Source organism: Schistocerca serialis, chromosome 6 (assembly GCF_023864345.2).
Source record: "Schistocerca serialis cubense isolate TAMUIC-IGC-003099 chromosome 6, iqSchSeri2.2, whole genome shotgun sequence".
Lineage (NCBI taxonomy): Eukaryota > Metazoa > Arthropoda > Insecta > Orthoptera > Acrididae > Schistocerca > Schistocerca serialis.
Genome location: NC_064643.1, coordinates 483,452,238 through 483,475,878, shown reverse-complemented (window position 1 = coordinate 483,475,878; position 23,641 = coordinate 483,452,238). Strand labels below are relative to the sequence as shown.

The window sequence follows — 23,641 nt, the reverse complement described above, 5'->3', positions numbered from 1 at the left end:
AGATCACGTAACTAATGAGGAGGTATTGAATAGGATTGGGGAGAAGAGAAGTTTGTGGCACAACTTGACTAGAAGAAGTGATCGGTTGGTAGGACATGTTTTGAGGCATCAAGGGATCACAAATTTAGCATTGGAGGGCAGCGTGGAGGGTAAAAATCGTAGAGGGAGACCGAGAGATGAATACACTAAGCAGATTCAGAAGGATGTAGGTTGCAGTAGGTACTGGGAGATGAAGAAGCTTGCACAGGATAGAGTAGCATGGAGAGCTGCACCAAACCAGTCTCAGGACTGAAGACCACAACAACTTACCTGGCTAAAAATGGTGTGAAGATTTCAGCCGACAATTGTTTCCAGGAATATTTAATTTCTTAAAGAAACCGAAAATCCAGAACGAAAATGCCAACTGCTAAAATTATGCTAGTTTTTGCTTTCCATTCCCACACTCAACACCACTGTGGAGAAAGCATTTTCTCTGATGTCGGCCCAGTAGACTTCACTGCAAGCTCACGTTCATATGGAGTTTTATAAATATGTAACTAAGGAAAAAAACTTTCTGAAAAAGGTGAAATCATCTGAAAAATGCGATATACCAACTACTTCTGCCCCTACAAGTTCCATTTCATTATGTTCTAATTAAAAAGTAATTTTGTTTAATAAATTTTTATTTCGTTTCTAGACCCCCATCTCAGTGTTCTGACGAGGTCTCAGCTGATATGGCAACCCGAAGCAAGGGGAAAAATGATTACCTGTTTGCGTACTGCGAGCCCCAATCTTGAAATTTCTAAAATTAGGCGCGTACGCGTGGACAACACTAAAAAGCTTTCTTAGAGCTAAGTCTGGCTTCTTTTTATTACCGTTTGCCTGGTAAATCACATCGTTTGCATGGGGCTCCCAAAACTGGATTTCGTAAACCGATTTCCCAGTACCGCTTCTGGCTGGTCTTCTAAACACTTCAAAATCGATTCTGGAAATCCGCTTCTGGTTGCCGCTTTTCTATTTTCGCTCCCATGTAAACGCTACCGGTTTTGTAACGTGTTTCGGCTATTAGGTTTCGTTTGTTTCTACAAATTTTCGGCTAATATGGACGGAGTGGCTTTTTGTACAGTAAAGGGTAAGTAGAGATATTACACTGAAGCTGTTTACACCTCGTCTAATTGAAGATAAACTACGATTCTACTGACTAAATCACAAACTGTAACAGCTGTTTTCCAGGCGCAATGTTTTACTGTGCTAGAAAATCCGCTTCAGGCCTTCACATGTTAACGCGAGAGCGAAAAACGGTTTCAAAAATTTGATTTTCGTATTCCGGAAGATGCCGCATGTAAACATAGTGAACGAGTGTTTTAACTGGGGACCGGAAGTATGGCTTTTTCACAATTATTTGACTTCTTTTCTAGCCTCTCTCTCTCTCTCTCTCTCTCTCTCTCTCTCTCTCTCTCTCTCTCTCTCTTTCTTTCTCTTTTCATTAAGAAAGCAGAATAATCCATGCTGATTTCATAATTATTTGCACTGAACTAAGATTTCGAAACACGCATCAATACTCCTTGAAGTGTATTGTTAGATTTAATTGAAAAGCACAACAAAGCAAACTATAGGTGTGTTGCGTGTGTGTTCTAGGCTCGTGAGCATGCACAGACACAAGACCAAAAATCTAACTACGAAAAATAAACAATTGAGAGACTTACTGGAAACGATGTTGGAGCACAGTTGACACCAGCAGAGTATCACAGCTTCACAACAAGAAAGGAAGTTGTTCTAAGCAAATCAGACTTCTGTTTATTACGCAGCCACTATGTTACTGCAATTGGCCTCCCGTGGCCATTATCGGAAACCTGCGGTGACGTTATAGTTATAAAGTACAGTGATGATTAAGGGAAACGTATTGCACGTCGAATGTTTTTAAGACTCTTGTGCATTTACTGTACTGTTATAATAACTGATTCAATGTGTTCTCGTGAAATTTCACGATGAAAACTCACGATTAACCGACCGAAGAGCTCTCACTCCCAGGTGTGCGAATACTGCGGTGGACCAACAAACGCGGATGAATCACAAGTCATGGATTTCCCAGTTGTCAAAATAATATGCCAACGGCTGGAATGAGGAGAGGAACAGCGAACTCCTGTTCAGTGCAGTAGTACGCCAACTGTAGGGAATAATGTAACATTGCAGCGCAGATATTTGGAAGTTTGCCCTGTAAGTACCTAACAGAAACATTATTTATATTTTTATTGTGAGGAAAAGAAAGGTATGTCAGAGAAACTGACATGAAAACGTCTATTTAAATTAGTTTTTGAGTCAAAATATTGAGGTTTTAAAATAAGTTGATATTTAGTATGCATTCATAGAAATAAAGTCTCAAATTGTAGTGTCCGACCGAAATTTATTTGCGGTCGAAACCGTATTCGAATATTCGGCTCCTCTTCTATTTTTGGCCGAAACCGGAATTTACATAATTAAGTTAAAATTTCCCTAAATTTACCTTATACCCCAAATCACTAGTTTTTTACATCTCTGTAACAAGTTATCCGATCAAGGTAAAATAAAAGTTTCCGATATATTAGAGGATGAAGAGAGAAATCCATTGAACTACAATTTATATCAATTTGTGTATTCTTTCCGTATTTTCATAATCGTCTGGGCATTGTGGAGATTTAGTGGCCAAACTGTTTGGTTGACTTAATTAGATTGGGTTTTTCATGCTTCTCGGTACCGGTACTCAAGACGACTATCGAATCCATCCGCTTTGGTTTGGTTTCATTTTTCAAGTGGTCGTATTATGTCCGACATTTTAAAACCTTTTTATATTCTGAGCCAAGAAATTTTGATAAATGTCGCTTAAATCCATGCAGTGTTTGTCTTTTGTGTTCATGGCTGTCCAACGAAAGTGTTTTGTTGCAAACTGTGCAAATGGCTTCAGATAAATCGGTGGTACTTTCATTAAAGTACTTCCAAATTCGATTCTTTTCTCTTCGTTGACATTTTATACGTATAAAATGAAAGTAAGTCATAGAATAAGTAAACTGAACCAGATACAGCTACAAAAAAATTCCACAACATACTAAAAACGCTACTGTCCTGCGTATCTTCTTATAGGAAGATACTCTTTAGTTGTACTACAAACGTACCAAGTAGATAAACTACGAAATGCTGTAGCCTGTACATGACAAATGACATCACACCCCAGCACAAAATACACGGAAGGGAATATTTGCTAGTTTCCTTTCTTAGGAGCGCTAGCTTCATACAGCCATCTTCATTTCCGTTTTTGCAATCGACGGACAACCTGACATATCTCCTCTTTTTTGTTCCTAATTACGTAATGCATTTTAGTCACAGTCAGTAAACCAACGTCAATCAGCGCCGCGGAAAGCAGTTCGAAAAACATCACAGTTCCGACTAACAGTATGCATGTTATTTTATAAATTTACGCAAACTGAACCGGTAAAGCGGTGTACCACATGAGCGAAGTTCTGTAAACCAATATTGGTTACTAAAGAAAATCGTCCGCTTTCAGAGAAACTCACTAATAAAATCTTACAGCATAACACACGATAGCCCTTTCCATTCAGTAAAATATTGAGTAAATTAAACTGTTATTAACTTAGAATAAGAATATCACCATCAGAAATGATTACATTATATTGTGATTAACAAGAATACATCCCAGTTTTTACGCGCGATGACAATTTCTCTTAGTAGGTAAACGGCGCCCCTTGAAACTATTGTTGACTCAATCCATTCCGAACGCGACCGGACTTCTCACGAAAGCTGAAGTCGAAGATTAGTTGATTTCTGATAGAAACCGAAACTCTGGCCGAAACCAATATTCGGTCGGTCTGTATCGAATTGTTACATATCCATTCGAAGTTCTAGTGCATCCAGAAATCATTTCTTTAATGATATGACAAGGCACACCTCTAATTTTGTTGTTCTCACTAGCCCTGAAAACCATTAAAATGAAACTTGGTACACGCATTTAAGTTATGCTGCAAAACCCAATGGAACACTTGTTTCCGGAAGCTTTTCAAACTCTTTTACATACCTGAAATGAATAAATCTGAGTAAATTATTTCTCAGGTACTTGAATCAAAAGTAAATAAAGTCCATAAAACAGTATTAGCGTTGATTACGTTTCGGCTTGTCTCTGTATAAAATATGATCTAATTTTTCTTCGCACGGATGAAGTTATCAAACAATATCTACCTAACTGGATTTTCGTATGCATTCCTCCCCCACAGTATAATTATAGCAAAAATAAAATCTCAGAGCAATGAACCTTGTTTTATTTCATCTTTTTCTGTTCTTTTTGTACACACATTTAGCTTATTTCGTCTTGGAGAATTGGCGACACTGGTCGGAGCATGCAGAAATGAAAATAACAGATGCACAGAGAGCATATGGTGTAAAGTACACACTGCAATCAGATACAGCAAGTTTACTTCATTCCGCGAGCTAGAAAACTTAAAAGTTGGATAAAGCATGCATGCTAGATGGGGACCGAGGTTAATCTGTTAACTCGTAAAATTTGTAAAACAGTAAGCAAGAAGTATTCAGCGACATCTTTGTGTAGGCAGCGATATATAGCGGCCTCTTTTGTTACAGTCGCGAGAGAAGATGATGCGAGGGGTACGGCGCGGCTGCGTGCGACTGCGCGGAGCCGTCATCGGCATCGACGACGAAGACGACTGCACGTTCACAGTCACCGTCGACGGCAAGACGTTCCACCTGCAGGCAAGGGACGCTGACGAGCGCGAGCGCTGGATCCGAGCCCTCGAGGACACCATCCTGCGGCACGCCCACAGGGTGAGACACTTGCGACAAGGCACAGCGTATATACGTTAGCACACAAGTTCCAAGCAAAGTGGAAAAAGAGAAGTGCTTCTTTTCGCTACTTTGTTCCTAACTTGTTCCACGAAATCAACAATGCTGACGTTGGACACTAACTTCTATTCCGAAATTAACCCTTCTTCGAATTTTGTTGTACACTGATGTGATAAAAATCAAGAGAGAACTCCTAACATTGTGTCGGATCTTCTTTTGCCTGGTGTGGTGCAGCAACTCGATGTGGCATGGACTCAGTAAGTCGTTGGATGCCCCCTGCACTGAAATATTGAGCCATGCTGCCTCTATAGCAGCCGATAACTGTTAGTGTTGCCAGTGTAGGATTTTGTGCACAAACTGACCTCTCGATTATGTCCCCCGAATGTTCAAATTGTTCAAATGTGTGTGAAATCTTATGGGACTTAACTGCTAAGGTCATCAGTCCCTAAGCTTACACACTACTTAACCTAAATTATCCTAAGGACAAACACACACACCCATGCCCGAGGGAGGACTCGAACCTCCGCCGGGACCAGCCACACAGTCCATGACTGCAGCGCCTTAAACCGCTAGGCTAATCCCACGCGGCCCCGAATGTTCAATGGGATTCATATTAGGTAATCTGGGTCTCCAAATGATTTGTTCGAATTGTCCAGAATGTTCTTCAAACCAATTGCAAACAGTTATGGCTCGGTGACTTGGTGCATTGTCAGCCATAAAAATTCAATCATTGAATTGCTGCAGATGGTCTCCAAGCAGCCGAATATAACCATTTCCAGTCACTGATTGTTTCAGTTGGACCAGAGGACTGAGTCCATTCCTTGTAAACACAGCCTGCACCATTATGGAGCCACCACCACTTGCACATTGTGCTGTTGACAACTTGGGTTGATGGCTTCGTGGGGTCTGTGCCCCACTCGAACTCTGCCATCAGCTCTTTCCAAATGAAATCGAGAATCATCTGACCAGATCACGGTTTTTCCGGTGATCTAAGCTTCAATTGATACAGTCACAAGCTCAGGAGAGGTGCTGCAGACAGTGTGCGGATAGCAAAGGCACTGGTGTTGGTCATCTGCTGCCATAGCTCATTAATTCCAGATTCCTCCGCATTACCCTTACGGATACATTTGTCATATGTCCCACATTGATTTCTTCGGTTATTTCAGTGTTGCTTGTCTGTTAGCACTGGCAACTCTAAGCAGATGCCACTGCTCTCTGTCGTTAAGGGAAGGTCGTTGGCGACTGTGTTATCCGTGGTGAGAGGTAATGCCTGAAATGTGGTATTCTCTGCACACTCTTAACGTTGTGGATCTCAGAATATTGAATTCCCTAACAGTTTCTGAAATTGAGTGCCCCATGTGTCTATCTCCAACTACCATTCTGCATTCAAAGTGTATTAATTCACTTTGTGCAGCCATAAACATATCGTAAACCTTTTTACATGAATTATTACGACAGCTTGGCCAACACAGTGCCCTTTTATGCCTTTTATGACCACCAACTATATATGTATGTATCGCTATCCCATAACTTGTTTCAGGTCAATGTATTAAAAGTGAAAGTTTGGTACAGGAGATTGCGGGTAATGTATGGCTGTTTACCTTTTTGAACAGGTGAACAGATTTGTAGGTAACAACGAACTGTATTTAGAACTGTAACTCTTTTTTACTGGCTCCATGTTTTTGTACAAAACTTGCCACATTTGTTGAAACTTTCGTTTATCTATCTTATGAATTTATGTTTTTCATTTCTGCATTACTTTTTCATGGAAGCAAACTCAAAGCACTTTGATTGCTAAAAGATAATCAAACCTTAACCCTTTAACTGCTCTGGATGTGTTAAAGCGCGTGCCTTTGTAACTGTCCCTGTTTGCTCTGAGGGTGTTTATGCCTGCCAGCAGTCCTTCTACCTCGTACTCTGAACGTGTCTACACATACACACATTCAGAGTGCCAATTATGACTGGTGGCGCGCGTAAACACATTCAGAGCAGTTAAAGGGTTAAATTGTAATTAACACAGTGGTGAAGATAGCCGATTCCTCGTCAGTTACAAGTTATTGACCTGAATTCTGCTGAATACCATCTATTAAATGATCATGAATGCCTGCATAAACAAGAGTAACAGCAACCATTATATCGCAAATGTCAATGTAGTGGTCTATAGCCAAACTTAGAGAAGTGCATAGAAGAAGGAAAAAAGCAGAAAATAGTGAGATATTTTTTGTCAAGATCGAAATACTCATGTTGCCAAGAGTGGGCACATTTTTCAATTTAGCAGGACGGCAATGCTACTCGAATTTGAGTTATACACTGTTGGACAAAAAAGTGATTGTACACAAGGGAGGAAGAAACAAAACAAAACGAAACTCAACTGGTAGAGAGCATATGTGACTTCCTTTTAGTGATGACAGTGTAGAGTTACATTTACAAAGAATTTGGCAGTATGATGAGTATTAAGTTGCAGCAAGTTGGCATGGATGCATGTAGCTATTAGGGTGGGAGGGATTTCATAAAACCATTGTAGCATTTCCTAATGCATGCTGGCCCAAAACTTTCGTAAATTGTCATTGATATAATGGATTCTGGCACTGGGACTGAGTTGATGTCCCAGCTGGTCCCACACAGGTTCTATTGGGGACAGATCTGGGGATCTTACTGGTCATGGGAGTACCTTATCATTGCAAAATCAGTTCATAAAGACATACGCTATTTGTGGACAAGCATGTTACTGCTGAAAAGTGGCTACAGAATACTGGCACATATGAGGTAATACACAAGGATGCAGGATGTCTACAACATACTGATGTGCCACCAGTATTTCCTCAATCATTGCCAGACATGACCTGAAGTCATACCCAAAGGCTTCCCATACCATAGTGCCAGGAGTAATACCACTGTGCCTCTCCAAAACACTGGAAGAAAGAGACCTCTCACCAGGTTTCCAGCATACTCACCAATAATGATCATCTGGGGTAGTGCAGAACCTGATGCCTCACTCAGTGCAGTGCGACACCATTCATCAACAGCCCCTGCTTTCTGGTCATGACATTTCAAATACAGCCATTTGTGTTGCAATGTTAATGGCAGCTTAGGAATGAGATAGTAATTCGCTAGCCTGGCTGCTGCTGATCTTCAATCAATATTGTGGGATGGTACAGAATGTTGCAGGGAGTCCTTCACTTGTTCTTGGATGTCGGCACAGAAATGAAGGAATGACAATGTACTTGGTGCACAATATGACGATCCTGCCTTGTGGTGGTCAGACATGAACAAACAGAACCTTGTAGATGAGTATGCCTGCCCTCACATTCCTATGCAGTCCAACATCAGGCCACTGTCACAGCCAAATGCCCCACAAATTTGAATATTTCATGATTCAACCAGCCAGTTAAATGGAGACCCACAATGAGTCACCTTTCAAACTCTGTAATGTGCTGAAAACTCCATTCACAGTGATTGCTCAACATTTGATGCTGTTTCTGCTCTGTATATCCTACGAGGCCTGGTAACAACACTAAACATCAGCTACACTAATGCATTCTGGTGCCTCATTATATCTGCTACAGTAGTGATTTGCCTCCACTGATAGTGTGTATGTTAATGAAATTAGATGGTCGTCCAACCATGTCTCCAGGGTGATTATCTTTTTTTAGGAGGCAGTTTAATTACAAATTTTACAAACCCCTGTTGTGGCTATGTTAACATTCTGTTGTACCGGTTAGACAAGGGCAGTAAACTTTCGGTAGTTGGATCTACTGGATGATTTGAATATAGTTCTGGGCAGTTTCCCACATTCATTCACACAAATTGTGGGCATTACTTGACCTTCACAAAGACAACCCAAAAATGTGACTTTGGAGGTAAGTGTTCAATGTTAATTAGCACGACCAGAATATGTAACCTTTCTGAAGGAACAAACCATTACAGACATCATTTTTGAATAAGCATTTCCAAAGCTTATTTTCCGATTCTTTCATTATTGAAGAGTCTTTGCCACTGACACTCTTCAACTGATAGTTTTTTATCAATACCTGACAGGATTGTCTCAGTTCTAATTTTTGTTCTATTTCAAATGTATATTTTTCAGCATCATCTGATTTTAATTTGTTTATGAATAAATATTTCTTCTGTGACCGAACTGTACCTTCATTTCTTTAACCTTATAATAATTTTATTGGACACGTGCAACATCTCAGCATATGCCACATGAACTTAAATTGAATAAGTAAAAATGTGTCAACCGTAGTCATTTTAATAATATATTAGTATGTAGTTACCTTCAACTAATAAAATAATGCTCATCAAACAATAGAAAGTCCAGGATGGAATAGCAATTTTATTATGAAAATGATAGATCGCTACACACCACAGAAAGGTGGTGGTGAGTTGCAGAAAGGCACAATGAAAAATGCTAAACAGAGGGATGGTCAATATCCAAGCAAGCGTATGACAGGACTGGAGGCCTATTCTTTTCCCGGGCCTCCACGGGAATAATAATAATTAATAATAATAATAATAATAATAATAATAATAATATGTTCTGCCAGTCGTAAAAGGCGACGAAAAGAACAAACCACTAATAGGGCTAACCCCCTTTTTAGTGTGATTAGTTGGTTCAGGACAGAACTAAAGAAGCCTCGGACAAGTGCCGTCATGGTCGGGGACGATGCTTGAACCCTATGCCCGCCCACAATGGTAACGACACTGCTAGCCAACTGGAAAATGATTTAAATCCAAATAGAGGTGTTTTGCAGGATATGCTTCCTGCAACCACCCTAGAAGGAAAACAAAGACAGAGGATGAGATGGTCAGATGAAGTTAATCGACACCTCATGTTCTGTTATTACCAAGCAACAAACCTAGGAACCAACACAACTGGATACAGATCACAAGTATACACAACATTTATTACCAGATACCCAGAATTAAAATTTTTAACGGAACAACGACTAGCTGATCAGATCCGTGTAATAATAAAAAATAACAGGATACCCCAGTCAGAATTAGAAAACATCAAACAACAAGTACAACAAATACTGGAACAAAATAATGTGCAATCAGAAGGAGAAGAAAATACAGTAATGGACTCAAACATCCCAGAGCAAACAAAGACCAACACGCATCAATTAAACAATCAGAGGAAAACGAAATCTTCAGACAGCCACCAGAACAAGCACAAATAGAACACGAAGAGACACACGTGTCAGATATAGAAGAGAAATTTCAGCTGACATATATAGAATACAAAGACACAAATACAGACATCAGACCATTTTTGCATAGACTGCCAAATAACCCACAAGTCGAAACAACAATAGAATCTATCAACACAATCATACACAACAAAATAAATGAAAATACAACTATGGAAGAGTTACAACTACTGGTTTATATAGGAGCACTCACTACACTAAATATACACACTAGGCAGAGATCAGAACAAACCAACACACAGAAGAAACCCACAAAACCAGCATGGCAACACAGGCTACAGATCAAAATAGAAAAACTGAGAAAAGACATCGGACAGCTAACACAATTTATAAGAAATGAAATATCAGACAAAAAACGAAAAAGGTTAGGTAAAATCTCACAACAAGAAGCAGTAGAGCAATTAGATGAAAAGAAGCAGAAATTACAAGCATTGGCCAAACGACTTAGAAGATACAAAAAAAGTGAAAATAGAAGGAAACAAAACCAAACATTCAACACAAACCAAAAGAGATTTTACCAAACAATAGATAACACACACATTAAAATAGACAATCCACCAAACATAACAGACATGGAACACTTCTGGAGCAACATATGGTCAAACCCGGTACAACATAACAGGCATGCACAGTGGATACAAGCAGAAACAGACACATACAAGATGATACCACAAATGCCTGAAGTGATAATTTTGCATCATGAAGTCACCCGAGCAATTAATTCTACACACAATTGGAAAGCCCCTGGAAATGATAAAATAGCAAATTACTGGCTAAAGAAGTTCACCTCAACACATTCACATCTAACTAAATTATTTAACAGTTACATTGCAGACCCATACACATTCCCTGATACACTTGCACATGGAATAACCTATCTGAAACCTAAAGATCAAGCAGACACAGCAAACCCAGCTAAATATCGCCCCATAACATGCCTACCAACAATCTACAAAATATTAACTTCAGTCATTACACAGAAATTAGTGACACATACAACACAGAACAAAATTATAAATGAAGAACAAAAAGGCTGCTGCACAGGAGCACGAGGATGTAAAGAGCAACTGATAATAGATACAGAGGTGACATATCAAGCTAAAACTAAACAAAGGTCGCTACACTACGCATACATTGATTACCAAAAAGCCTTTGATAGTGTACCCCACTCATGGTTACTACAGATATTGGAAATATACAAAGTAGATCCTAAATTGATACAGTTTCTAAACATAGTAATGAAAAACTGGAAAACCACACTTAATATTCAAACAAATTCAGATAACATCACATCACAGCCAATACAGATTAAGCGTGGAATATACCAAGGAGACTCATTAAGTCCTTTCTGGTTCTGTCTTGCTCTGAACCCACTATCCAACATGCAAAATAATACAAATTATGGATATAATATTACTGGAACATACCCACACAAAATCACACATTTGCTATACATGGATGATCTAAAACTACTGGCAGCAACCAATCAACAACTCAACCAATTACTAAAGATAACAGAAGGATTCAGCAATGATGTAAGTATGGCTTTTGGAACAGACGAATATAAGAAAAATAGCATAGTCAAGGGAAAACACACTAAACAAGAAGATTACATATTGAATAACCACAGTGACTCCATAGAAGCGATGGGAAAAACAGGTGCCTATAAATATCTAGGATACAGACAAAAAATAGCAATAGATAATACAAATATTAAAGAAGAACTAAAAGAAAAATATAGACAAAGGCTAACAAAAATACTGAAAACAGAATTGACAGCAAGAAACAAGACAAAAGCTATAAATACTTATGCTATACCTATATTGACCTACTCATTTGGAGTAGTGAAATGGAGTAACACAGACCTAGAAGCACTCAATACACTTACACGTTCACAATGCCACAAATATAGAATACATCACATACATTCAGCAACAGAAAGATTCACATTAAGCAGAAAGGAAGGAGGAAGGGGATTCATCGACATAAAAAAACCTACATTATGGACAGGTAGACAATTTAAGAAAATTCTTTCTAGAACGAGCAGAAACTAGCAAAATACACAAAGCAATCACTCATATAAATACATCGGCTACACCACTGCAATTTCATAACCACCTTTACAACCCTTTAGATCACGTAACATCAACAGATACAAAGAAAGTAAATTGGAAAAAGAAAACACTACATGGCAAGCACCCGTATCATCTAACACAGCCACACATCGATCAAGACGCATCCAACACATGGCTAAGAAAAGGCAATATATACAGTGAGACGGAAGGATTCATGATTGCAATACAGGATCAAACAATAAACACCAGATATTACAGCAAGCATATTATTAAAGATCCCAATACCACAACAGATAAATGCAGACTTTGCAAACAACACATAGAAACAGTAGATCACATTACAAGTGGATGTACAATACTAGCAAATACAGAATACCCCAGAAGACATGACAATGTAGCAAAAGTAATACATCAACAGCTTGCCTTACAACATAAACTTATAAAGCAACACGTTCCCACATACAAGTATGCACCACAAAATGTACTGGAGAATGATGAATACAAATTATACTGGAACAGAACCATTACAACAGATAAAACAACACCACATAACAAACCTGACATCATACTCACCAATAAAAAGAAGAAATTAACACAACTAATCGAAATATCCATACCCAATACAACAAATATACAAAAGAAAACAGGAGAAAAAATTGAAAAATACATCCAACTGGCTGAGGAAGTCAAGGACATGTGGCATCAGAATAAAGTTGACATTATACCAATTATACTATCAACTACAGGAGTCATACCACACAATATCCACCAGTACATAAATACAATACAGCTACATCCAAACTTATATATACAATTACAGAAATCCGTAATTATTGATACATGTTCTATTACCCGAAAGTTCCTAAACACAATGTAGCATATACCGTACAGTTAAAAGGAAGTGACGCTTGATCAAGGTCCGCGTCACTCCATTTTTAACCGGACTTAACGTCTGAGAAGGTGAAGGAAATAATAATAATATTAGTCTATTACTGTCAGTTTTGAAGGACCAGTGATAGTGTAAACAATACATTAGTTATACTCAAGCTCCAGCAGGTCTCTGTTTCATTATATTTAGTACAGCCTGATTCCAGTAGAATTCTTACATCGATCAGAATAATCACATCGAAAAAAGGAAGGCACTTGTTCATAGTTGACTGTTCTGCTCTGCTTGTTTAGAAGAAATGTAGATGTAAATGTACATATATGTCTGTACTCTGAAAACCACTTGGAAGTGTGTGGCAGTGGGTACTTTCCATTGTACAACATATTAGCATTTATTCCCATTCCATTCACATGTAGAGTGAAGAAGAAAGACCACTTACATGCCTCCCTGTGCACTACAATTAGTCTAATCTTGTCTAGCCCATATTTCATGAATTGAAGCTGCCATTAGTTCCTTGTCTGAACTTGTTTAGTTGTATATAATTGCTCTTTTCTAACAAACAGATAAGAGATATAAGTATTGTTGGAGAATGATTGAATGTACAAACTGTTTCTTCACTTCGATGCTGTAAAGACAAAGTAATAATTCATTTTTGTGGCTCAGATATTGTCCTGTAATGGTAAGTGATCTTGAAAATCACAATTCTATATAAATTTTGTAATGTGGAAGTAAGTGATGTGTGGGACTTCTGTAGTCTGTGAATGCTGCAATCAATATTAAATTCTTTCAGATGAGGTGGGACCCCACTCGGCCTGCACCAACTTTGAAAGACTTTGACAGGAAGCTAGCAGATGCTGATTCCTATCTACAGATGGTCATTGACCAAGTACAGGTACTGTATGTAAAATCGAAGAATAATTTGTGATACAATAAATCAAAAAACTTTTTTAGGGGTTACACAAAATGGAGAAAAAAAGAGAAAGTTGAGGATTTAAGAAAGAGTGTCTAGTGAAGAACATAATTTGAAACCAGGTGAGATACAGGTCTTTCTCACTATTATCTATAACATTGATTTTTGCACTGTTGCAAGAACTAAACTGGGGCAGTACTTCTCAGTCCCACTTTGTAAAGGAACATTTAAATGTAGAGATGAGCTTTGGTACAATAATTTTAATTTCTTTGTCATCCATCAGTGTCCAGACGGTAACTTAAATCTTGTTAACTGCCTTCAAGTATGTCCAAATTTCTTTGGGGTTTGTGAGACTTCTTTTGATAAAATTCTGCTGCAGTAATCATAGAAGGTTTCATACATTGCTCCTTTGATGCCCAGGTAAGATTTGTTTTGTGGCTCCTTTAGCCACTCTTTCTTAAACATTTTACTTACAGAGACTTCATATCACGGGGAATCCCTCCCATCATGAACTGTAGTGCTTGGCAGATATCAGTCCAGTGCTTGTTGAACTGTTATTCTAAACTTATTTCAGCCACAGATCCACTACATACTCCTATCCAGAGGTACAAGTTCGAAATTCATTCATGTAATAACACTACTGCTTCTTCATCTTGTTTATGGAGCATATTGTTTTAGTTCAGCCTTGTATTTCAGTAATTATTGTCAAGGGTTTCCTACTATTGATTCTAGCTACTCATCAGAGAATTCGTTTAGTATTGTTTCACAAAATCCCTTACGTCCACCACCTACAAAGTTGTAAAAGTCAATGGATCTTGATTGTTAAGTCTCTTCCAATGATGGCAGTATGTATTGAGAACATACACGCTACTGAATTGAGGTTTTCTTGGAATTTCTTTGATGCATTTGGGGATGAGTCTAATGGTCAGTGAAGGATCTAATTATTAGTTCATGCCCACCCTTAATGCTGACTCTTGTCCAGTCAATCTCGCTTGCAGCCTCAAATTTAACACATTGGATTTGGGTTGGTTTACTATGATAAAGATATCACCAGCATTTCTCATTAGGCTATCTGTTTGACAAGCACTTAGTTGCCCCAAAAATATCATAGCTGTCTATTTTGGGTTTTATTAGCTTTCTTTATCTAATATATGTGAACTCCACTGCATTTTTAGGAATGCTTTGAACTCTGGCACTTCGCTTTGAGTGCTTCAGGAGTTGATCTTCAGAACTATAATAGTCCCATCTGTGGGGGACATTCCTTTGGATCTTACGCTTGTACATCAAGGTCTCCTACAGCTACTGGCAGCTAGACTGAATGGAGACTTGTTTAATCATTAAAATAAAAAGTCACTTCTGTGCACTCCACCGAGAGCCAGCCACCTGGATAGCAGCCTCTGATATGTTGTTTAGCTCTGACCCAGTTAGAGGGGCCTACGATTCCCATGCTAGTCAAAACGGGGTGGGGGTGGAGGAGGGGGGGGGGTAAAATGAAAAAAGTTTCAGTCACTGAGCAGAGTTTTGCTGAACAGGACATCTGGATTATAGGTCTGTTTGTGTGAAATTTAATGCCATTCAGATTCTCTGCTGAGCATTAGAAGGTAGAAATATGATACCAGTTATATTAATATAGACAGAAAATGCAGAGAAACCGATACCAGGACTAAGATAAATTTACAAAGATCAGTTGAATACACATTGTAGGTCACAAAAAGTAGATGAAATACAAAAACATAAGTGGTACCTATAATCCTTTGAAATTATATCTCTAACCAGGTTTTGATTAGGAAGAAATTATTATGTTAAAAAATTACAGTCATAATCTGTAGAATATTCAAATGCTGGATGCAGCTGTAGGGCTCATATGAATTACGTTAAGCACAGTGCTATACAACTTTTGAAAATATTAAAAATTCAGTAGATTTATTAAACTCCATCACTGTAGTAGTTTCTAGCAAATACAGATGACTCGCAGGTTTCACTTGTCACTAGTAAGAATGATAATCCAACTCATTACTGCTCTTCATTTAAATAGCCACCAATCAGTTAATAGTGATGCACCTGCTGTGATACACTTTTTAAATATTACTTCTGTTACATTTGTTTGTTGTAAAGGAATATGGTGTGTAAAGGAATATGGTGAACCTTGATTCATGTCACAATAAAAGAAAAGTTGATAATTTTTCCTGTTCAGGTCCATATGATGTCAGTATTTTATTATTAGCAGCTGTTCCTGTTGCATTTGCAGACATGTGATTAGTCTGGCATAACTAATCCGTTTTTGTATGTAAAAATGTGGGAGAGGAAATGATTGTGGAGTTAGTAACTTAATTCTACTACAGGTGTGAAATTGATGCTACTTACAAAAAGTTATTTTATGAGAAAATATTGCAAATTCCACAGATGTACATTTAATAAAGGATGGTACAAACTGGAAACCTACAGAAAAATTTTACCAGTACTGTTCTTTTTGGTCAGATTCATGACTCCTGATACATTAAATTTCCCAATAGCCCATCTATGAATGGGAATTGTTGATGAGAAAGATGGCAGATCTGAAGTAGGACTACATTAGAGATCTTGCTTGAGTGTCTCAACATTCCTGGCCACCAGGGCCCTTCCTTGTTTGAGCCTTTCTCTTTGTAACCCTCTTTCTAGTGCTCAAAGAATTACGAAAAAAAAAATATGAAAGTTACTTCATATTTTTGAGCCTTATTCTTGTAGTTACCCCCTTTATTTCAGATACCCCGTGAAGAACTTACAAAAGTCAGTAAAATGAATGTGATGTTCTGATGATGGTGGAGGAGGAGGAGGATGTGGAGGAGAGAGATGGCTTAAAATTTACTGGGTTATGTAAGATCACTCAACACCTTGCTTGAGAGATGTAATGCAAGAGCAACATAACGAGGAATTATGCCTATTTATTCAAAAGTAAGAAAGTTTAAAAAATGAATGATTCAAGAAGTACTACAAATAGTGCAACACAGTTGTCACAAAAATATAAAGAAAGGCATAGATTTATTTTCGTCAATGAAAAATATCATTGTCGGAATAGCTACATTTTCAGTTGATGCAGTGGAACTTGAGTCAGTAGTTTGTATAGTGATGTATTTGTCTTCACCTTTGTGAACATATACCCTTCCATTAAGTTAAGTGTATCACATGTGTACTTAATATATTTAACGTGCAATGTACACTATTTTCCATTTGTACCAGCCAGCAGATCAGCTCACACACAAACCTGTAACTTGTGACTTGAGGAGAACAACCTAAGTTACATTCCCATTTTCATGCTCCTTTTCAATTAAAGAACATTGCTTTCTACAGTATATTTTGGTTGCACCTGTTTTTGTAAAGGATGGGGATCAGACACCTAATATAATGTGTGCTTCATATGCACTTAGTTCACTTGTGTAAAAGTTAGTTGGTTATTGTATGTGAATTTAAGTGGGAAACATGGGTAGAAACCATGACAATTACTTTCACAATGAATCGACAGTTGCCAGCAGTTATTCAGTAAAAATCATTAATAATTAGTCAATTGGTGCACACTGGTTTGAAGTAATAGTAATGCAAGAAAGATAAGAAGTTATTGAAAAATAGAAGTGCCTAAAACAAAATAAGTCGAGCTATTCTCCTGCTTGGTGAGAGATATAACTTTCACCCATGTGAAACAGAGTACTATTTTCCTTCCACTTGTAACTGCTGCATTTCATCATCTGACTTATTTTCTTTCAGGCCTTGGAACAGCGTACGCTGCCTCAACATCCACCGGCTTCAGCTACAGCACTGGCTAGGTGTAATAGAGCTAGAGACCATGCAAATGTGAGTGCACAGCAGAAAGATATCAACAGCAATATTTGGAAGTAGTGCCTACTTTTTGCGATAGCAAAGTACGTGAATCCCCGTCTCTTTGGCAGTAGCACAAGACACACATGGTGGTTCGTTTATCAACATACACAGCCCAGTAATTTTCTGATGACTATTATATTTACACTAAAATGAATTCTTCATGCCTCCCACAATATTATACAAGTTTTCTTGGCAAGATGGATTAGCGATATGCTTCAAAGTATACAGTCCAGTTGTTCTATGTTACGAACAACATTTCAGTGACCAACCTAGTCGTGTTCTTCAGGTACTGTGATGTATGTTCTTATGTGTTCTCATTGCCACACTGGATTAGTTTCCGAAATATTGTGCATAAAATTGAAGTGATGATCCAGTTGAATGCCCAAAGTGCCTAATTAAGATTACACAACTTCCATGTTCTCAACATTGCTACATTATTTTGGGTGTAAAAAAAAAATAGTGCGAACTTCCATCTTCAGATTATTTGTTATATGTTAAATACATTTTTGCAGCATATTTCGTAACTGTAATGTTACGAATGAAGTATACATAGAGAAAGAAAGATACTTTGTTTAATACCAAAGCTGCTATTGATTTCATGGTTGACTAGTCTCGTGCTTTGCCCATTTTCACAAGCCGCCCTTTCTTCCTTTTTTCTTCCTTCTTTTTTTTCTTCCTTCTTTTTTTTTCTTCCTTCTTTTTTTTCCTTTCTTGCCTTTTTTCCTTTCTTGCCTTTTTTCCTTTCTTGCCTTTTTTCCTTTCTTGCCTTTTTTCCTTTCTTGCCTTTTTTCCTTACTTGCTTTTTTTTTCCTTTCTTGCTTTTTTTTTCCTTTCTTGCCTTTTTTTTCCTTTCTTGCTTTTTTTTCCTTTCTTGCTTTTTTTTCCTTTCTTGCTTTTTTTTCCTTTCTTGCTTTTTTTTCCTTTCTTGCTTTTTCTTCCTTTCTTGCTTTTTCTTCCTTTCTTGCTTTTTTTTCCTTTCTTGCTTTTTTTTTTCCCTTTCTTGCTTTTTTTTCCCTTTCTTGCTTTTTTTTTTCCCTTTCTTGCTTTTTTTTCCCTTTCTTGCTTTTTTTTTCCCTTTCTTGCTTTTTTTTTCCCTTTCTTGCTTTTTTTCCTTTCTTGCTTTTTTTTTCCTTTCTTGCTTTTTTTTTCCTTTCTTGCTTTTTTTTTCCTTTCTTGCTTTTTTTTTCCTTTCTTGCTTTTTTTTTCCTTTCTTGCTTTTTTTTTCCTTTCTTGCTTTTTTTTTCCTTTCTTGCTTTTTTTTTCCTTTCTTGCTTTTTTTTTCCTTTCTTGCTTTTTTTTCCCTTTCTTGCTTTTTTTTTCCCTTTCTTGCTTTTTTTTCCCTTTCTTGCTTTTTTTTTCCCTTTCTTGCTTTTTTTTTCCTTTCTTGCTTTTTTTTTCCTTTCTTGCTTTTTTTTCCTTTCTTGCTTTTTTTTCCTTTCTTGCTTTTTTTTCCTTTCTTGCTTTTTTTTCCCTTTCTCTCTCTCCCCTCTCCCCCCCCTCTCTCTCCCCTCTCCCCCCCTCTCTCTCCCCTCTCCCCCCTCTCTCTCCCCTCTCCCCCCCTCTCTCTCCCCTCTCCCCCCCTCTCCCCCTCTCCCCCTCTCCCCCCCTCTCTCCCCCCTCTCCCCCTCTCTCCCCCCTCTCCCCCCCTCTCTCTCCCCCCTCTCCCCCCTCTCTCTCTCCCCCCCTCTCCCCCTCTCTCTCTCCCCCCCTCTCCCCCCCTCTCTCCCCCCTCTCCCCCCCTCTCTCTCTCCCCCCTCTCTCTCTCTCCCCTCTCCCCCCCCTCTCTCTCCCCTCTCCCTCTTTTTTAGAAACCTTTTTTCAATTTGTTTTCAAATTTTACTTTGCTATGTGTCAGACATTTCATATCCCCGGGTAAGTGATCAAAAATTTCAACTGCAGTGTTGTGCATTCCTTTCTGTGTTACAGAGAACCTTAATGTGGAGCAGTGAATATCATTTTTCCTTTTGGTGTCTTAATTATGTACATGATTGTTTTGTTTGAACTTCAGTGGACTATTTACAACAAACCTCACGAAAGAATAAATATACTGTGAGTAGTCAGAGCTCCCAACTTCATAAAGAGTCCACAATTGTAGTTACACTTTATTTTATTATATTAGTGTAAGTGCATAATCTATATTTTTCTTAATTGTGGTACCTTCATTATCAAGCATGATGTGACGATATAAATAGAATTGTCCACACCAGACATAAGCTACATACAAAATATGTATGTAGTTACCATATACCTTAGATATATATCTGAGATAGCTAGATGATACTGCCATGAGGAAATTAGTGACTTCCAACAACAGTTTAACCATATGAACACTAACATAACAACAGCATTAACTTCCTCGACCTAATTGTAATGAACGTGGACTTTCTACATACTTTCATTATCTTCTGCGTATCCACAACTACAGGTATCGTCATTCATAGTAGTAAAAAGAAATTAAATACAAAACACAAAAGTGTTAAAGACAAAACCACACTGACAATGACTGAAACAAAAAAAAAAAGATAAATTTGCAGTACACCCATACAGGAGACATGTATCAGAATAAACAGTACACTAATGAAAGCAAACATCAAAATAGGGTTCTATACAAAAACCACATTAGGAGCCAACTTCATTCATAAAATAGGTAAAACTCAATTATGCAACCACTCTAGTGTTTCCAAAACCTAATGCAACAAATTGGACAGACAGAGACAGAACATTTAAAATGTAAATCATGCACATACATCAACTTAGTACAGTAAAGTGTAACTACAATTGTGATACCCGTTAATGCAGGTCTGAAATACACTAAAATGCAATGACATAAACAGAACTGTCCACACCTACTAAATATGTAAGTAGTTACCATATGAATCATATTGTCAATGATACCTTTTTTTTAATCCACTTCTGACGTGTCCACTCATAAATAATTTTGTTCTCTATAATAGGCAACTTGTGAAAATTGGCAAAACCCAAAACAAGTCAGCCAGGAAATAAATAACAGCTATGGTATTAAAAAAAGTCTTCTCTTCAGTATTTGAGAGCTGCAAGATGTGTCATACATAGATATTTGCCTCGTATTGCCATCTAGTGCACACAGTTACAAACGATTCATCAACTCCATCTACACAAGTCACAGTCATTGTATTTTATTACATGAAACATGTGAATTTTCCATTACGTTTCTAATAGCAGTTAAAAGTCTTGATACTAAATGTTCAGAAAATGAATAATTCACCATTGACTGGCTTCTTTAGAGCACCAATTAGCCAAAAGTTGATCAACCAAACAACCATTTAAACTGAACTTTCATTCGCTCATGCTTACCCTTTCCCCACCTCCCTCCGCGCTATCCCTACAGTGTTCATCCCTCATCCACCATAACAGTAACGCAAAGGTTGCCTTCAATAGTAAAAATTTACTCTCTTTTATGAGCACTTCTGTAAATTTTGCCACGTAAAGTAAACGTGCAGTATAAAATGCATAAACATAACTGTGTTATCCTTTCCATGAGAGATAAATACAAGATTAATAAAAGATTGGAAGAAGATGGATCTGCAAACAAGCTATATAATGAGTGCAAAGTTGTTAAGTTGACAGTTACAGGGGGGGGGGGGGAAGAGGGGGGGGGGAGTTACAGGGGGGGGGGAAAGAAGGGGGGGGGGGAGAGAGAGAGAGAGAGGGAGAGAGAGGGAGAGAGAGGGAGAGAGAGAGAGAGAGAGAGAGAGAGAGAGAGAGAGAGAGAGAGAAGCATCACAATGAATATGATTAAGAAGACGTTCAAGAATGGATGAGCGTTGATGATGCAGATCCAGGGCGCAAAATCATGCAGGATAGCAAAATTGAAAATCCTGTCACTGATGCTGGCAGCATTTCAAATATTGGTTCATTTGGAACATTTACATGTTCAGATACTGCCTTGCGGTGGTTTGAGGCTCAAGGTGAAAGCAACCAGTATCAAATTCCTGTCCTGAAAAAAGTGGGTGATTTAGCTGCTTGTAAGCAGGTAGACTTGCTAAGATAGACCAAAATTAGGGATTGTTTAAGTGTTAATTCTGTGTACATGCGAAATGCATGTGTGTTACATGTTGTTTATTTACTAGACTGTACTACATACTTTCCTACAGTACTTAACTTTATAATAATAAGATATACATGTTATTATTGTTATACAGTGTGAACATTAATAAAACTAACAAACTGCAGGGACTGATTCCCGACTGGAAATGGAGGATAAAAGGTCCTATGAACAAATGTCTAGAAACGAATCATTGCCACCATTGATGGCATTAATGAATGAAAGTTCATCTGACCACATGATGTGTGTTCCTTGTGTGTTGCAGGCTATGGGATTGACACAGCATACTATAAGCAGCAGATGGTCTGGTATTCATGGGAACAAGCCAAGATGGTGTTTGTGTATGTCCAAGCAGATGGAAATGGTCGAGAGGCAGCATGACTACACCAAAACAAGTACCCTCACAGACACCAACAACATAACACAACATTTCAAGCCCTTTTTGGGTGTTAATGTAATCATGGGTCCTTTCAGACCGATGAATGTGCAGAGAGGTGGCTAACTGTATGTACACCTGATTTGGAGGACTAGGTTCTACAGGATACTAAATGAACCCTATTACAAGTTCTAGGCAAATGGCCCACCAGTGTCGTGTAAACCAGAGTACAATTACATGTGTCCTGCACGACAACTGCTAGTATACCTATCGCCTGCACTCCCACAGAAACTACTGTGAACATCTTGCGATGCAGCTCTGTTGTGTTCTGGGAAGATTTGTTGTCATTGCATGCACACTGTTCCTTTCCGGACACACATTCATAGGTCCTTCTTTCCTCTATTTTGAGTCTGGAATCCATCCCTACAGTCTGTCGGTTTTATTAAGTTCACCCTGTATGTAGTGTTATTGGTATACAAATGTATATACTTCAATTATCCAAATAAACTGGTTTTCCTAAAACCCGTGTCCCTCAGTTTGGATAATCGCTGCTCTAATGTATTTTCATACTATCCAAAGTTTCATTTATTTTGTTAGGTGACAATAATACAAATTACCTGGCAATGGGAAAAACGTTTGGATCTAGCCCTCTGTTGTTCCATGACTCTTCGATTTTATATATTTATATAGTGTGATTCTGTCACACTTTACCAGTCCTATTTCTTTCCTAAAGGTCTTTGGGTAAAATAAGTTTTCAGCAAGCCATAAAGGATTTGTTGCACTTCATATAACACAAAGGCTGAGGGAGGCAAGGCCATTCCCAGATTTTTGACTGGGAAAATAATGCAAAATTTCTACCATTGAGTAGAGTGCTTACTGTGTGCGTCTTTACTGTCTCATAAGTTATTTGCCACACTCAGATACCATCCAACCCAGAAGAGGTGAGTGAGAATGGTTGATGGTGTTATTTGCATGTTCTTCCTCTTCTTTTTGCCATCCACTGTCTAACATGAGATATTTTGCTAAAAATAAAGACAATATGAAATTTTGTAGTAATGTTTTCCTTTCATTTTTTTTTATTTGTGGAGTAGTAGCTTATTCTAACAAAGGGGCATTTGAAATGCGTATAGTGCTCAGAAAAAAGTCAACAGGGTTGGATATAGATGAGCAAAGAATGACATGTTTTTCAGCAGTATTTACTGTAACACAATAGTAGCCAGATCGGATGAACCCAAAATTGTTTTAATCATACCAGAAGCTATTTTTCAGGTGGCAGAAGTTGAGAGCATCATAGCATTTGAAATTGATTCTATAGAATATTGTTAAAAGTTGTGTGTACAGACTGTTAAGGTAAGAAATGAAGTGATTCCCCACATAACTGGCGAGGAGAGGAACATACTGAGAAGGGGACAGCGTGATAG

General features: G+C 38.1%; 1 protein-coding gene across 5 annotated transcripts in view; it reads left to right on the top strand.

Moving 5' to 3' along the window:
- Positions 1-23,641, top strand: part of LOC126485117 (oxysterol-binding protein-related protein 9) — a 520,094-nt gene that overhangs the window by 191,542 nt on the left and 304,911 nt on the right. For 4 of the 5 annotated variants that reach the window (XM_050108747.1, XM_050108749.1, XM_050108745.1 and 1 more), the window contains exons 2-4: positions 4,606-4,806; positions 13,789-13,890; positions 17,647-17,733. In XM_050108747.1, coding sequence (XP_049964704.1) covers positions 4,606-4,806; positions 13,789-13,890; positions 17,647-17,733 — 390 coding nt within the window. The remainder of the gene's footprint in view (positions 1-4,605; positions 4,807-13,788; positions 13,891-17,646; positions 17,734-23,641) is intronic. The other variant, XM_050108748.1, reaches the window with a different exon arrangement.